This window comes from Myxine glutinosa, chromosome 1 (genome assembly GCF_964187855.1).
Source record: "Myxine glutinosa chromosome 1, kmMyxGlut1.1, whole genome shotgun sequence".
NCBI lineage: Eukaryota > Metazoa > Chordata > Myxini > Myxiniformes > Myxinidae > Myxine > Myxine glutinosa.
The window spans coordinates 336,080,896-336,093,456 of NC_136261.1; the positions used below are offsets into that span (position 1 = coordinate 336,080,896).

Here is a 12,561-nt window from a genome sequence, read left to right on the forward strand (position 1 = left end):
ATATATTTTTCACTTTTATATTATCCTTCCTGGTTCTCTCGCATCTTATGTTCCCCAAATAATTATTCTCCTTACAAAATAGCACATTTTTGTCACTCACTCATTATATTCTTCAGAAAGTTGTCATGGAGTTCAATGAATGAGGCCAGGTTCTTCTCCTCCTTGGAGAAGTCGAACACTGTGGGTTGTGCCATCTTCAGAGATTGAAAATCTGACACCGACTCGAGCCTTTGTATGAAAAGAAAAAACTTCAGGATGATCAGGAAGTCATTGAAGGAGAAAAAGGTTTGTAAAATTATATTATAAAAGCCTCAAATATGAAGATATCCATAAACTTGTGGTTGAAATGGAATGACAGATGGAATATATATTTGCGCCAATCTTTTGATGAGAATCTATAATTCAACAAATATATGAGAAGGAGAATGTTTAAAACAAATGGACTTGATAAACTTTCATTTTCTTCATGTTCTCTCATATAATATGGACTCAGGTTACATTATATAACAAGGAATATCAGATCATCAAATGAGAACGAGTTGAGACAATTTTGTGAATTACATATTTTTGGAAGAAGTAGAAAATAAAATATATCTGGAGATGAATGAAAATGGATGATGATTCTAAAGAAGGAACAGAGAGGAGGATAAAAGCATGATGATGTGTCAAACAATGTGATGGACACCATCACAGTCTTACCTTTTTATTACATCCTTATAACCCTGAAAAGGAAGAAAACAGTGAATTACCTCACGACTTCTTCGTAAATGAATGCCCTCTTCATAAATGCAAATAATGCACAATGTTCAAATTGCAAATTTAAGCGTGAAATTAATTTTCATTTGACAGGCTGGATATTGTACCCACTTGAAGATAAAAACACAACAAGTATAGATACATTCAAAGTACACCGCCCCCATGCCAAATAAATAAATATCCTCCAGCGCGGCAATGCCGGGGCACCTGTATTGGGAGGGAGAGATCATAGAGACTGTATTGGGAGGGAGAGGTGTACAACAACTGATTGATTAATTGCATAATTAAAATCAATAAACAATAATCATACAATATTTTCTTAATCAATTGGCTAATGGCATAAGTAATCCACCAGTGCTTGATCCGAAGCTGTAAATTTTAAAAAATCAATTCAATAAGTCATTCAATCAATACGTCATGATTAATCTTTAAATCAAAAATATCCTTTTTAGCCACATCACTTGGTCACTGTCGTGTCAAAATATGAGCTTGCTAGCTCAAAAGGTGCAAAGATGTGAAAGCAAATATATAAATGATTAATAATGAAAATAAATAAATAATAATCATAAAATATTGTTGTGGATATGAGGATTGTGTTTTTTTTATTGTGTTTTTTATTATTATTGCTTTATTCTGGACCCTCCTTACTCCAGTTATGTATAAAGGTCAAAGGGCGTCCCATAATTAGGTCATAAACAATCACGTCAGCCAATCATAGATTTCCCCCTTGTTGATAGTTATATCTTTATTATGTGTATTAGGGTAAGGCCTTGTCTTCCATTAAGATGACACTCCATTGCACCAAGTGAAATAAGATAGATTCCCTTCATTCCCCATTCCCACTCCCAAAACTTCCATTGCCAAGCCTCAATTGCCAGCTACATCCCCTCCAAGCCTCCATTGCCAACTGCACTGGGCAGTTTGCCAGGTTTGCTACAGATGTGGTTGCTGATTTCGCCCCAAAGCCGCCATTAAGCATGTGCTCAGCTCGGGGAAGAAGGGCGTGCCCGCCCATCGTCATCAAGGGCGAAGCCAGAGGGCCGTGCCGACCAATCAGGGCCGAGGCGAGCTGACCGATGGGCGTGTCCTGAAGGCCGGCGGCTTGATCGCCTGAGGCGCTATAAAAGCGCGCGCGCAAGAAGCGAAGGGTGGTTGGACTGAGTACGAGACGAGTCAGACGAGTCCTGGAGAAAGCACGCGACGTCCACGCAGCAGCAGCAGTAGCCACAGCAGCAACAGCGGCAGCTTCAGCAGCAGCAGCAGCAGCCACAGCAGCAACACAGCAGCTTGGGGCCTTGACGGCAGTTTTGAGCGGGGCCGCGAAGGAACGGTGGCTGCCAAACGCGCCGATCGTGCTGCAGAATCCGTGGACCTTCCTCTCCCTCCAGCCATCCACCTCCTGCCAGTCCTATCATCATTCCCCGCGTGAGTCTGTCCTTGTTTGTTCTGTCCCTGGGTTAATTAAGACTGTAGGTAAGCTAGCGTTGCACTGTGTCTCTAATATCTTCTGTAAATTATTTTCTTATCTTTCCTTCTTCCTTGGTTACTTTTGGTTGTAAATAGTAAATAAATTATATTCGTATTCCCTACTTCTGTCTTCTTCTCCTTCACATCCATGTCGCTTTTGTCTTTTCCATATTGAATATCTGTGGCGCGATCCGGCCAACGTTCGGGAATCGGGTTAGTCGGGGTAACTGTTCGGCCACGGTGCCATCCGCTCGGCAAATCAACATCCTTATCCGCGGTTCGTAACAATATTTAAATAATTAATCAATTGGCTAATAGAATACCTCAACCACCACCGTTTTATCCGAATCTATAACTTTAAAAAAAGAAAGAAAGTAATCAAGTCATTAATCGGACAAATTAAATAATTAATCGATGAATTGCTTAATAAATCAAAAATATGCTTTGTAGCCCATCACTTGGTCACTGCCGTGTCCAAATTTCAGCTTCCCAGCTCAAAGGACCTCAGAGATATCACCCGGACAAACAAGCAAACAATAAAGCAAGAAAGCAAGAAACCGGAGTGAAAACCGATGTCTCCCTTAAAGTGTGCGCCATTGCCGGGCACCGAAGGGGGCCCGGCAATGATGTCATGCAGCGCCAGGAGATGGCATCGGAAAGGAGCAGTGACAACACAGAAATATCTAATTAACCTGCGCTCGCGAAGCGAAAAGTGGAGTTCAGCATTCAGTTGCGTATGTGTGCAATATGTGTGCCATGTGCCATACGTGTGCCATGTCTGCATGTAAAAAATTCATTTTCTTGGCAACTGTTGGTCCGATTGACGTGAACTATTACCGTAGGAGCGCCTCTGCCTGTTGATTTTTTTGCTGTTAATTATGACGTCATATGTCACATGGCATGGACGCCACCTTGGAAAAAAGTTGCAACTCAAAAACTCCGAAACCACTCCATGGAAAAAATTGAAATATGGCTCATTGTCAAGTACTCCCCATGGGGAATAATATATGTTAATGTTGATGTCATCGGTGCCTTCATTATGACGCTGTCATCCATGAAGGGCGACGACCAAAGGAAGACTACCTCGCTCTGACGTGGCAGAACAGGCGTCATCGTAATTCAACATTCGTGTTTGTGAATATTTGTTGTGGTTACTCTTACAATCACTAAAAGATAACTTAACCCACACCTTCATTAACATGTAAATCCTCCCCGCCCCCAATCAATGAATCTTCCCTCAACACTTACCTTTCAAATTCTTATTAATGCTTCTTTCTTGGTCTTCCCTCACACCAGCAGCCCCATATAAGCATCATACGTGTAACTTACTGTTCTTACAATCTTCAATAGCGTGACAACTGTCAGCAATCACTGCTGTGGTAAATGTGGAACGATAATCCCTAAACAAGAGTGATAAATGAACCTTCCAGGTTCTGTGTCAAGGACGATATCTCCACATCTGATGGTATATTCATGTTGTGTTATTATCCTTCCTAAAGTACAATGTACCATTAATTCACTCTCCGAGCAATACCCCAAGTCCGAGCTCTCATGTCCTGCAGGTTTATGATTAGTCCATTTTTGCTCTTCTAAAAAAATTAAATTCAATAAATATTGACAATTAAACGTTACCGCTTTTGTAAAAGGTGAAGAAGAATGCCTACCTGTAAAAAAGAAATAGTCTCAAGATCCTGGAGTGCTGCTTTCAATGTGAAATTTGTTTCCTGGAGAGAGCTCAACTGCTCCTTCACCGTGTCCATCTGCTTGTGAAGAAGACAAATCTTCTCATTTTGCCTTTTGATCACCCGACTCTTCATCAGATCCACGGATTTATCCACATATTGGTACAACGCCAATCGCTTGTCCTCCATCCTCTCCACAGTCGCTTTGCCTGAATGCTGGAATAAATCAATCATTGTGCGATTGGAGTTAAAAGTCAAGAATAAACCATCAGAAAAAAAAGGTTAAAACTAAAGAGAACAATGGATTACGACTGAAGAAGGATTAGGACATATTGCAGGAATGCATTTAGAAGGACATAATGTATTGGACAGGACACTTATCCACAACACTTATTGGGGTGAGATGATGGGTTGATGGAAAATTTCAACATTTACCCAACCGAGATGGGGGAGATTTTAACTAGTTCGCATTTAATGGACAGAATTAGGCAGAAAAGGTCAAAATCTTTAAAAGTGAAAGAAATAAAATAAAATTTCAGATTTCCTGATCACAAAAAAACACTAACACTTGTTCAGATATGGACAGTTTGTTTCTAGAGAATTGCACAGAGGTGGGCAGTAATATTACAGGATACCTGCCTACCTCCACTCTTTTCTCTGGCTTGTGAAACAATCTTCATGAAAAAGTTCAATCCCGCTCTACCCTCCACGGCTAGATGTTGGCATCCCACTACCCTCTCCCGTCGTCCTGAACCAGCCAAACCTGCAATATTTTACCACTTTCACTATTTTCACCACTTTTCACCACCACTCCCCACTTCCCCAAACCAATCGTCTTGCAGATTACTGTGTTCTTCACATCTTGTTTTTTTTCTTCTTTTTTGCCCATTAATTAATTCCCTAACCTTTTCGGATTCCACTTTTTGCCCCACTGCCCCACCGTCAATACATTTCCTTTTTGCACTCTGTATCTTGCTCTTCCATAAGCTGACTTTTGTACCCAAAAAAGCATTTGAACAATAACTTGAAAGCATTTTAAGAGGACAACTTTCAAAAAAAAGTCTGTTCGGTTCGATTTTAAAATAAATCTGACATTAATGGTCATGGATTGAAATAGTTTTGGGTCAGGTGGTTGGTGGCTCGTGTGTGTAGATGGCCAGAGGTGGCCTGAGATGGCTGAGATGCAAGTAAAATTGTGTAGTTTGAGCTGTGGTGATGTCACCCATTGTAGAACAAATATTTTTTCCAGATGCTAATTCTCTTTCCTTCAATCACGTCCATTGCTTGGTACTTCATACCTGTGTTTGTTCAACCTCCCGCTTCAGCTGATGGAGTTTGGATTCAAGGTGCTGCTTTGACTTTGATAGTTCAGGACACTTTGCAGTCAAAACGCCCTGCACAGAATAAATAAGTCCAGGTAAAGAGAATTGTTCATCTATATGTGGAAACGATAAGGCACAAACTGCACAAAATGATTTTAAAATGTATTTGCAAAAAAAGTGGAGACTAGACATTTATAGATTCCAAATTAAATATCAACTCTTCTTTATTTATACAACTGCATGAGAAGAGAGCTCATCCACATTATTTATCATGGTGAATAATTGATAGTTAAAGGAAGCAGAGGTGGACTATAAAGGGGTGCCCTACATCTGGCAAATAAAATACATTTACTTCTTCATGCAGCTGTATGAATGAAATTGGCGCCCTTTATATGAACTTTTCGAGAGCATTACTTGGTTCCTCCTCAGAACATAAGGGTAGACCAGCATGCACATGAGATTTCTTGAATGTCCCTTCTTTTCTATTCTTTGGGATTTTCTCCAAGCTATGAAATGTCGCTTTTTTTCTATATCTTGCCACATGGCCCATACCATATAAAGAGGTATTTTCCATACCACTGGCCTTTTTCCAAAGAATTACTACCGGAGTCAAAATTTTCTCGGGTTTACAATTCCAAGTGCTGCTCCAGCTTCTTCTTTTTTCACACATGATCAGAGAGGGAAGAAGCTGATGGCTGCCTTTCTGGAGGATGAGTGGTGCTGCAGCAAAGGGTGGAGTTATAAGCAAAATTTTAACCTGAGACTGGTTTGGGGCCTTAGATTTACAACTGGGAGAGGATCCCATTGAGACTCAGGCATGACTATGAAAGTGGAGGAGAGGAAGACACAATACCAGATTTGGATAAATGCTTGAGCCATGTCCAGGAGATACATAATTGATCTCTTTTCTAAAATTCAGAGCCTCAATCAATTGTTGGAAGAGCAGGAGATGGAGGTCCAGGGTGGTTGAATGGGGTTAGAAACCAAACTGATGGTTTGAAAGCAGGCCATTAGAGAAAAGGAAGGTTTTCATTTCAACTGCAATGTTGGATTGTTAAGGCCCTTTCTGTCAATGTAAAAACCTGTCTGTGCTCATTTGTAGACTGGTGTCATTGTCAATATCAGTGCACGTTTCAAACAGCCATTTTGTTTGTGGAGGACAATCCAACTTTGGTTTCCAGTTACATCATAGTTTGTTAAAGGAGTTTCCATGATTAATCCGCTGGTCCTCCTTGAACAGAATATTAAAATGAGATCATAAAAAAAACTCAACATAATTTGTTGCTTCATGCTTTTGAGCAGTCGAGTAATTTTTTAAAGTATGATTGTGGTGTCATCAAAAATATCATTGAAAATCTTTGAAACCATGATAAGACGACCATTGGCCGAGACTCAGTATGAATGTGAACATTGTGATGCAAGGAAGTAAAAGCACAGGAAAACAAACACCCAGTGATGGATAATATCAGGCCTGTACATTACCGCTTGGGAATTGCCATAAACAACAACAACAACAACAACAGGCATTTTAAGGCCATTTTCCCTGCTAGAGCGGGGGTTAGCCTTGTGGCCCCCATGACAATCTTCTCCATTTTGTCCTATTTTCTGCATCTCTCCTTGTTAACCCCCTTGCCCGCATTTCTTCTTCCACCAAATTTAGCCAAGTCTTTCTTGGTCTTCCCCGTCCTCTACTTCCTTCTACATTCATTTCCATCACTCTTCTCAACCAGTCACTTTCATCCTTCCTCAACACATGACCAAACCATCTCAACCTGTTTCTCTTCACAGCATCAATCACAGGCTCTATTCCCATCATCTTTCGCAATTCATCATTTGTCTTCCGCTCTCTCAACGATACTCCGCACATCCACCAAACCATTCGCATTTCCAGCCTTTCCTGTCTTCGTTGCTGCTCTACGTTCTATTGGTAATTGCCATAACTGGAAGTATATATTTTTTTCCTTTTATATGAAGTTTAACAATAGCCTGGTGTTGGCTTCGCGATTAGGGTGCCGGCTTGGGATCCTCGGATCCTAGGTTTGAATCCTGGTCGATTGCTGGATTAACACCAGGGGGGCTGACTCAGCCTGACATCCTCCTGACGTCGGAAAATTGACTACCAGTTTACTAGTAATTCCCTGTGTGTTGCAAGAGGCGACCAACAGGGTTGGCAACAGGAAGGGCATCCGGCCATAAAACATTGCTTCAAAAAGGGGACTACGGTGCCCGAAAATGGCCAAACCCTGCTCTGCAGGGAAAAATGGCCTCTAAAGGTGGTGCCATATGAAGTTTAACAATAACAGGTTGTTTTGTGTGGTTGTCACGAATATACCTGGGATGGTAAAGTGGTCTAAACCTGTATGTTTTATAAACAAACATTTCCCTTTATTCAACATCTCAAAATGCTGTTCACACACATTATTCTTGAGCATCGCTTGACATTTCATCTCCAAGCTTTTTCAGAGCTTTGGGTCTATATCCTTAGGCCCGGGGCTATAAACAATCTCAGCACAAAATTGTTAATTTGGTGAGCTCTCCAGCATTCCTTTTTACCTAAAAAATCAATAACCACCTTTTTCTGTCAGTTGTTCAATTAAAAAAAAACGTTTTTTGACACTTCGCTCATTCTACAACCAATTGATCTACAGCAGTGTCGGGGAAAGTATCATAAGAAGGTAGTCTTTCCATAAAATAACCTCCACTTGTGAGGAAAGTTCTGTTGCTCCAACATCACAATAATTTCAGTAGATCGTCCTGAGTGAAGTGAAAATTGAGACAAATTTTCACGATTACAGAACTTGCAATTTATCAATGTCTTATATCTTTTGACACTTTGTTCTTTCAATTTCCTTTGAGAAAAGGTTTTATATTCTTGGAGATAAATTCATATGGATAAAATTTACATGAACAAAAAAACATTTTCACTTATGTACTTGCCTTGAGTTCATCATGAACAATCTCCACGGGAACAACTTCATGGTTCTTATGTTGTCCAACCATGCACATCACACACATCAAGCTTTCATCATCCTTGCAGTAGAGTTGTATTGGCTTGCCATGCTCGGTGCATCTTCGCTCCTCCACGTTTACGACTGACGTCAATTTCATCTTCTCTACGTTTACTCCTGGCACCAATTTCATCTGCTCCACCAATCTGGCAAGGGCCACATTCTTTTGACATTCTGGTTTTATCGGAAATACTTTACGGCAATTCGGACAATCACAGACTGTGGCCTCTTCCCTGCTTTCCCAGTGTTGCTCGACACAGACTTTACAAAATGAGTGGCCACATGGCAGAGTAATAGGTTCCTTGTACAGTTCAAGGCACACAATGCATTGAAGTTCATCTGCACAAACTTCAGTCATCGAAGAAGACGCCATTTTCTTGTATCAGAGAAGGAAGTGGAGCAGAGTTGAAATCTGTAGTTATAAAAACAAAACGTTAGAGGTAAGAAAACATCAGGTAAATTACTATGGAGCACAATTACCTCAGAAACAAGAGAGGTCATACAACACGTTACCCCACTCAGTGTTAACGTCTATACAGGAATGCCTTGTCGTTCACGAGGGGGTGAAAATCCCCGTGAACCGCAAACTTAGGAGGTAATGGGGAAAATATGGTTTGGGACTTCAACTATAACATTGTCCAAACTGTACCATTATAGTGGGGCTGCTTAACTGATGAATTGTGCCTTTTCCCTTAAAAGCATGAAACTTGGCACATGGCTAGAATACCCCAAAAGAAAGATTTTTAGTCCAGGGGGCATCTCCAATTTCGCCCCATATGGCGGCCATCTTGAATACAAGACCTGTTTTGATGAATATCTCCATAATTAGAACAGATATCAAAATGGTTGAAGTGCCTATACCTACATTTTTAGGGTCTAGGAATCCAATGGTAACATAAAATATTAAGCAGTCATATGAAAATATTAATTTTGCATAGTATCATGCATACTGGAAATGCATATAAATACTCTTAACAGGTTGGCATTCTTCAGTGATTAAAAGTGTCTATGACATCGCAGACTGTAACTGTGCCATCTTGTGGTTTTCTAGTCTTTGCTGCATTCTCCATCACATGCGCAGAGAGAAGTACAGGGAAGTGAAGCTTTCTTACACCGGCAACGACCAGTACATCCTTTTTTGCACCCACACTTAACAAGTTCATTGCAGATCTTTGCAGCCTCTGGAAGTGTTGTCCATATTGGTTTGAACTGGCCAGCAGACGTTTTTGCCAACCCCATTCAGTGGTGAAATTGGGGATGCCCCCTGGACTAAAAATCTTTCTTTTCGGGTATTCTAGCCATGTGCCAAGTTTCATGCTTTTAAGGGAAAAGGCACAATTGATCCGAATTTTTTAGCTAAGCCGCCCAGCTATTAATTAACATGTTGGTGCATTGTTTTTGTGCTGTTTGGATTAAAAAGAAAGTATTATTTTCCTGTATTAAGAACATAAAATAAAGTGTATTTTCCTGAGTTATTATTATTATTCCGAGAATATAAGACCCGTCGCTTCTCTGATGGAAATACCAATCTTTGCTGCAATGTCTAATCTATGGGGGAAGAATAAACAAACAAACAAAGAATTTCTGGGAGATCCTGCTCTCCGTGCAGGGATAGCCAACGTCACGTGTTGCCATTTGCAGTTTTGACACGCGTGTCCATGCCCCCAAAAAGAAAAAGTTTTTTCCCGGGAGTTACCTGGGAGTTACTCGAATCCCAAGTAGTTGGATTTCTTGAAATCCATTAATTCGTTCTCAAGTTATAACATGAAAAACAAACAAACAAACAAGACCGACGGCTCCTTTTATAATATAGATTTCGGGAGTAGGCTGAGGCTGCTGATTGCATCATTGCTGGGAGCGTGGCTGTGCCCCTGATGAATTGCTCCGATTCCAGTAACCTGGTACTCATTTTGCAGACCTCAGAATTATGACAGGCCGAGGCAACTCCCCCCCCACCCCAATCCACCCAGCCCCACCCCCCCCAATCCACCCCTCCCACCCTGCCCCTCCCACCTTGCCCCACCCCCCCCAATCCACCCCGCCCACCCCCGCCCCTCCCATGTCATGGCCGCACCAGGAGAGCAATTTTCTTGAAATCGAACATCGATTGGGATCGATGACAAAACAGACAGAACAATGGCAAGCATCCAATCAGCAGAGCTATACTTCGATCTCTTAGTTTATCTTTCTATTTAACAAGATGATCTGAAGTATCTGAGTGGCAATGCTCCATGTCCCGTCATTCATTCTTCCTCTCTGCATGTCCTGATGCTTTTCCACTTTGACCTTCATGCCCTGAAAACGAGGGTCTGACTGGTCCTGGTCCTGGTCCTGGCATTAATACAAGAGCCTCAATTTGGGATATGTGTGTTTGTGTGTGTCAGTAATAAGCCAATAATAAGCCAATCACTCCGATGGTAACCGGGTGGAAAAGAAGTATCGACTTCAAATTTTGACCCATGTTGAAAACGCGACTAGCTATGCTCGGCCTATAATCCGGCTCTATCCTGGAAGGAGGGGGTCCCTCATGCCATGGTGTGATGGTATTCTTAGATTCGAACTTTCTCCAAAATGTTACCATTTCCTCCGTGTCACATACACAACCTCTCCACCAAATTACTACCGAATCCATCCACAAGTTTTTGAGATATCCTGTTCACGGACAAACAAACAGACAGGGGTAAAATCATAACCTCCATCCACCTTTGGTGGCAGAGGTAAAAATACAAAAGATTGACGATTTAGGCGACCTTGACCTTTTGACCTCAAGAAAATAGGCTTCAATGACCCAATATGTAAAACCTGGTCAAATTTCAAACCAATCGGATGAGAATTGACGATTTTATACAACCATGACCTTTGACCTTGTGTTTAAAAAAACAATCAGATTTTAACCTTTGATTGGTGAACCAATTCAGGGACCAACATGCAAATTCTTTAAATTTCAGGTGAATTGGATGAAAAATGATGATTTTATGCGATGCTGACCTTTGACCTTTTGACCAAATTATTAATTTCTCTTCTCCGTATTCTCATAATAAAGCTTTGTTGAAAATTTCCATGACAAAAGCTGAAATGTTACGAAGGTTACAGCCCGTGCAGACACACACACGTCACACACACACACACACACACACACACACACACACACACACACACACACACACACACACACACACACACACACACACACACACACACACACACACAACCCTGCTGTGTGGGAGATGGGCTAAAAAATAACGTTTCGATCAGTGTTTGTGAAATACCCGAACATTAATGCTTTGGTTCGTAAAGTTAATTGATTTCACATATAAAGCATTTTTCTGAAAATCTGCGTTCTTTACACTTTGCTCTCAAAGCGTTTCAGCGTTTGTCAAAATCTTGTGAAATATTTTGTTGAGATGCGTCTTTTCGTCCAGTTGTAACTTGCAAGAAATCGCTGGAAAGCTTTGGTGGCAAAAATGCATCGATGGTGGTGGTGGTGGTAGTCGTAGTCGTAGTAGTAGTAGTAGTAGTAGTAGTAGTAGTAGTAGTAGTTTTGTTGGAAAGGCTAGAGAGATTTGCGTTCAGAGCTCATGCAAGCTCAGGCAAACATATGTTCCCAGTTTAATGTCGCTCAATTCCTCATCTCTGCAAGTCCATGGTTTGAACTATAGTAGACAAGGTAGAGCATTTTGAAGAGAAAGCACTTCCAAGACAGATAAGGGGAAGGTAAAATAACGCCAAAGAACACCAAAAAGAATGCCAAATAACACATTTATACAAATAAGAGCAAAGTATCTTGTGGGGAGACCCGACAAAGTGCATCATTTATAGTCCAGGTTTCCTTAAACTTTTGAACAGTGTTACTATATTCTGCCGCCTTGTACTCCGAAATAATGCGTGAGCGTATTAAGCCCTTCAGACATACAGAACTGTGTTCCACCACATTTCTCTCAATTTTTTCCTTCCTGGTTTTATATATTGCCATTTTCCCACAGGCTAAAATAAAGTTAACAAGGAGATCTCGTGACTTGCTTAGTTTCTTTACCGGGTGCCCGATGATAAAAAGTGTTGGAGAGAAGTGAAGCCAGAAGCCCAAGAGAAGATTTTTCATCAGTAAGAACACTGGTTCAAGACGGTGCCATTGAAGGTATATGTGAAATATAGTTTCCCTTTCACCACAAAAGCAGCATTCCTCTGGGGAGTTAGTGAAATGGCACATCATAGATCCAGAACGCAGTGCACCATGTAGCAACCTCCAACTTAAGTCTGCCATCATTCTTGGCGTTGGGTAGATATAGAGTGAATCCCAACGTGGATGAACAGTCGAAGGAAGTGGAA

The 12,561-nt window shown here is 41.1% G+C and overlaps 1 protein-coding gene across 3 annotated transcripts in view; it reads right to left on the bottom strand.

The window, feature by feature from the left end:
* Positions 1-12,561, bottom strand: part of LOC137416888 (E3 ubiquitin-protein ligase TRIM7-like) — a 94,324-nt gene that overhangs the window by 20,172 nt on the left and 61,591 nt on the right. For all 3 annotated transcript variants that reach the window (XM_078769800.1, XM_078769801.1, XM_078769798.1), the window contains 5 exons: positions 8,165-8,647; positions 5,204-5,299; positions 3,888-4,121; positions 700-722; positions 101-228 (listed from right to left, as the gene is read on the bottom strand). In XM_078769800.1, the coding sequence (XP_078625926.1) occupies positions 101-228; positions 700-722; positions 3,888-4,121; positions 5,204-5,299; positions 8,165-8,608 (925 nt within the window). In that variant the 5' untranslated portion in view covers positions 8,609-8,647. The remainder of the gene's footprint in view (positions 1-100; positions 229-699; positions 723-3,887; positions 4,122-5,203; positions 5,300-8,164; positions 8,648-12,561) is intronic.